This window comes from Zea mays, chromosome 5, assembly GCF_902167145.1.
Source record: "Zea mays cultivar B73 chromosome 5, Zm-B73-REFERENCE-NAM-5.0, whole genome shotgun sequence".
NCBI classification, from domain to species: Eukaryota; Viridiplantae; Streptophyta; class Magnoliopsida; order Poales; family Poaceae; genus Zea; species Zea mays.
The window spans coordinates 208,195,228-208,199,928 of NC_050100.1; the positions used below are offsets into that span (position 1 = coordinate 208,195,228).

Consider the following 4,701-nt stretch of genomic DNA (forward strand, 5'->3'; position numbering starts at 1 on the left):
TTTTATCTTGGATCAGTGAATTGTACTATGCTACGATGAATGAGCGGGTAGACCTGAATTTATGGTTGTGCGTGCCAACGGTTGGACGATCGAGCTTGCAACCGTGAAGCGCGCGCATGCATGCAACAACGAGGAGGTAGAGCTTGCATGGTCGAGCGAGCTATTCTCTTGGTCGCCAGTTTACTAATTGGTTCCGTAAGTCGAAGGTGACCATGCATGGTAGCTCTGCATGCAAAGATGCTCGTATGGTTGCGATACTTATGCCATGGTGCTACTTTGGCTAATGGTGAAGCGAGGACTCTCCTTCTTCTCGCTTTGAAAGGGAAATAGCCTCAACATTTCCTATAATTGATTTTGGTGTTTGACGTCCATCACAAAACCATATGGACTAATTAGTTTGCCTAGTGGACATTTTTCCCACGTGCATAAAGTTCATATAAACATACAAAGAAAAGGACTTGAGTGAATTCTACAAAGTTTGGAGCATATAAGTTCTTGTGCTGCCAGTAGCGCACCGGACACTGTCCGGTACCCTGGCTGAGCACCTCGCGAACTGGTCGCTCTCGGGTTTTCTCAGCGTTAGTCCGCTAAAATTCATCGGACTATCCGGTGCACCACCGTACTGTCCGGTGAGACAACAGAGCAACGGTCAACTTCGCGCAATGGTCAACTTCGCTGACTACAGGGCAGTCTATAGCGCAGAAGTCAGAAGTCTGTCTGCAAAGTCAGAATACACCAGACTGTCCGGTGTGCCATCGGACAGTCCGGTGCCACAAGAAGACAGAAGACTTCAACGGTCAACAGCTCCAAACCCCAACGGTCGGCTGACGTGGCACTCACCGGACAGTGAACAGTGCAGTGTCCGTTGCACCACCGGACTGTCCGGTGTGCCCATCGACAGCAACGACTGGAATAGTGGTTGGGGCTATAAATACCCCCGACCACCACCATTCAAGCCATCCAAGCATTGCAACTTCCTCATTCAATATTAGAGCAAAAGAATACACTCCAAAGACACAATCAAAGCATCAAATCCTCTTCAAGCTTCAAAATCAAGTCAAGTGATCAAAAGTGCTTAGTGACTTGAGAGAGGCTGATTTGTGTTTGTTTTGTTGCTCTTGTTGCTTGGTTGCATTCTTCTTCTCATTCTAAACTTCTCAAGTGTTTTGTAAAGCAAGCGAGAGACACCTAATTGTGTGGTGATCCTTGCGGGGTCTTAGTGACCCGCGTGATTAAGAAGATGCACTTAACCGGTCTAAGTGACCGATTGAGAGAGGGAAAGGGTTGGAATAGACCCAGCCTTTGTGGCCTCCTCAATGGGGAGTAGGTTCCATGGAACCGAACCTCGGGAAACAAATCACCGTGTTCACTTGTGTTGATCTTTATCACTCGATTTGTTTCTTCCCTCTCCTCTCTCTCTAAAAGTTCCCTTGCTCACATTGATTTGAGTTTGCTCCCAAACTTATCCGCATTGATTGAGCAACTCATAGCAAGGAGAACTATCTTCCGCTCTCCGAATTCAATATTAATTATCTCTAACCCTAACCCTGTGCGAAGTGCGTGTTCAAAGTATATAATTTTTAGGTTTCGCCTATTCATCGCCTCTAGGCGAGTTTCATGCTTCCTATGGAAGAATGTCATTGTTGCCACATATCTTTAAGTCATTATATTGGAGCAAAGTGGTGTAACCATGTCAACCTCTATTATTCGTGGAAACGATCCTTCAGGGATTGTCGCAAGTTAATTGGTATATCAAATGTGCGAATGTAGGATTTAAACATAGTGTAATCTTCAAGACTCCACATCTACATGAATAGCTAGAAAGATGACTTGTCTACTCAATTATAGGGAATTGAACCATAAACATTCGGGGTACTCCAATTATACAAAAAATGTAATTTTGAGATTCGTATTGGACAAATGAGGTCAAATTTAACCAAATTTATATTCAGTAATGTTAATATTTATATCAAATATATTATACTAGAACTTTTAATACACAGTGAAATGAACTACGAGCTTTCCAAAGAACCCCAACGTTCTTCTTTGTTAAAAATACAATTTTGTACGCGCATGCATAGGCAACTAATTCTTCTAACTAGTTGTTATAACATTTTATTTTATATATAGTAGTCAGTTGTCAGTATGTTACTATGGTTTTCATATTCACAATATTTATAATATACATTCTTCTAGAACATGAATAAATATGTGTTTCGGTGGTTAGACGCTAAGCATAGGAGGAATGGTTCTAACCCTAGGTTCTGCATTTTTTGGATTTTGTCATGGGAGAACTTAATGCATAAAGGGCGATATCTTAATTAATGTTGGAAATTGTACAAGTAATGCATGCAAATGGTGAAGACAGAAGTTTTATCTCATGAGTAGAAAGCTCATGTTATGTAGCACGAATGAACACCTTAGCTTCGACCTTCAAAGAATGACCAACGCACGTTAATGATGGCCCTACATCTAGAATCAACATGTACTGTCATATATTTCAATTAGTCATAAAAAATATGTATTCTATTAAAATGTAGCCATGCATGATAAAGTTAGGATTACGTAGGAGATACATGGACAACACAACATTCATGGATCCTTTTATAACAAATGAAGGCCTATCAAATATTTCATTAGGCACTTATTATATAACTTGTCAATCCATTTCTTAACTCTTCTCTTTTAAACAACAGCGAAGTCTCACTCTAGCTATATATGGAGATGGAGAAGATGGAGAAGGAGGATGACGCCATTATTGTTGGCGCCAGCATCACTGTCGTAATAGGGTAGTGGTAGCAAATAGATATCACGGTCCAATGCATGCATGTGTAATGCATTGCTTGGGATCCAACCCAATCTAGTATAGCTAGCATAGTCCGGCTTAAAGTATTGTTAGCACTAAAGTTAATTATTTGGCGGTGTAGGCGGTGTTGGCCTTCCAGTTGGCAGGGATGACATCGTCGTAGACGGTCTTGGTGCCTCCCTCGGTAGTGAGGCGGACGGTGAGGGGTCCCTTAAGCGGTTTGTCGCTGTCCTTCCTCCAGATGGCACCCCAAGAGTGCTTCAGGGGCTCGTACGTGTCGGAGCCCTTCTCCTTGATGTCCACCGCCACAATGTCACCGTCGCCGTCGACGTACTTGACCAGCAGCGCCAGGTAGTTGGGGCCGCACCCCTTTTCAAGATGGAAGGTGACCTTGGAGCCGTACTTGCACTTGACCCTTCGGAACTGCATGTCGATGATGCCCGCCTTGCGCAGCTTCTCCTCCTCACCCTTCTTGGCCATGGCGCCGAACGCCGTGCCTGCCAAATCGAAGTGGTACGCCGCGATAGGCTCATAGTTCATGTCTGTGATGTGCACCACCACGGGCTTGCCGGAGCACTCCACAGGCTTATCGCACTTGATCTCGAAGCAGGACCCACAACCCAGACCATCCTTGAAGATGGGGATGTTGCCGCACGCGCCCATGCTATTGAAGGGGGGCTTGTTCACGTCCTTGTACCCGCAGCCGCCACCATTGTCGTCGGGACCGGCACCCGTCGGCTTGCCATACCATGTTGCTTTAGCGTCTAACCAGTCCTTGCCATAGGTGGCCGTGATGTTCTTGCCAGGGGGGACTTTGGGAGGACCGCACCATGCACCGCTCACCAAGAAGGACAACGCCACAACCATCGCAACTTGTGCCTGCATCAACGACCACATGGTGCTCACATTCACAGCCATATTTTGTCTTGGATCAGTGAATGGTACTATGCTACGATGAATGAGCTGGTAGACCTGAATTTATGGTTGTGCGTGCCAACGGTTGGACGATCGAGCTTGCAACCGTGAAGCGCGCGCATGCATGCTGCAACAAGGAGGTAGAGCTTGCACGGTCGAGCGAGCTATTCTCTTGGCCGCCAGTTTACTAATTGGTTCCGTAAGTCGAAGGTGACCATGCATGGTAGCTCTGCATGCAAAGATGCTCGTATGGTCGCGATACTTATGCCATGGTGCTACTTTGGCTAATGGTGAAGCGAGGACTCTCCTTCTTCTCGCTTTGAAAGGGAAATAGCTTCAACATTTCCTGTAATCGATTTTGGTGTTTGACGTCCATCACAAAACCATATGGACTAATTAGTTTGCCTACTGGACATTTTTCCCACGTGCATAAAGTTCATATAAACATACAAAGAAAAGGACTTGAGTGAATTCTATAAAGTTTGGAGCATAAAAGTTCTTGTGCTGCCAGTAGCACACCGGACACTATCCGGTACCCTGGTGAGGACCTCGCGAACTGGTCACTCTCAGGTTTTCTCTGCGTTAGTCCACTAAAATTCATCGGACTGTCCGGTGCACCACCGTACTGTCCAGTGAGACAACAGAGCAACGATCAACTTCGCGCAACGGTCAACTTCGCTGACTACAGGGCAGTCTGCAGCGCAGAAGTCAGAAGTCAGTCTGCAAAGTCAGAACACACCAGACTGTCCGGTGCCACAAGAAGACAGAAGACTTCAACGGTCAACAGCTCCAAACCCCAAAGGTCGGCTGACGTGGCACTCACCGGACAGTGAACAGTGCAGTGTTCGTTGCACCACCGGACTGTCTGGTGTGCCCATCGACAGCAACAGCTGGAATAGTGGTTGGGGCTATAAAAACCCCCGACCACCACCATTCAAGCCATCCAAGCATTGCAACTTACTCATTCAATACTAGAGCAA

At 45.8% G+C, this 4,701-nt stretch overlaps 1 protein-coding gene across 1 annotated transcript; it reads right to left on the reverse strand.

The window, feature by feature from the left end:
* Nucleotides 1-2,579: 2,579 nt before the first annotated feature.
* On the reverse strand, nt 2,580-3,744 carry LOC732771 (uncharacterized). The gene has a single exon (NM_001112391.2). The coding sequence runs from the start codon at nt 3,722-3,724 to the stop codon at nt 2,912-2,914; it is 813 nt and encodes a 270-aa protein (NP_001105861.2). The 5' UTR covers nt 3,725-3,744; the 3' UTR covers nt 2,580-2,911.
* Nucleotides 3,745-4,701: the final 957 nt, after the last annotated feature.

Coding starts and splice junctions, on each gene's coding strand:
- LOC732771 (NM_001112391.2), bottom strand. CDS start 3,724: ATGGCTGTGAATGTGAGCACCATGTGGTCGTTGATGCAGGCACAAGTT.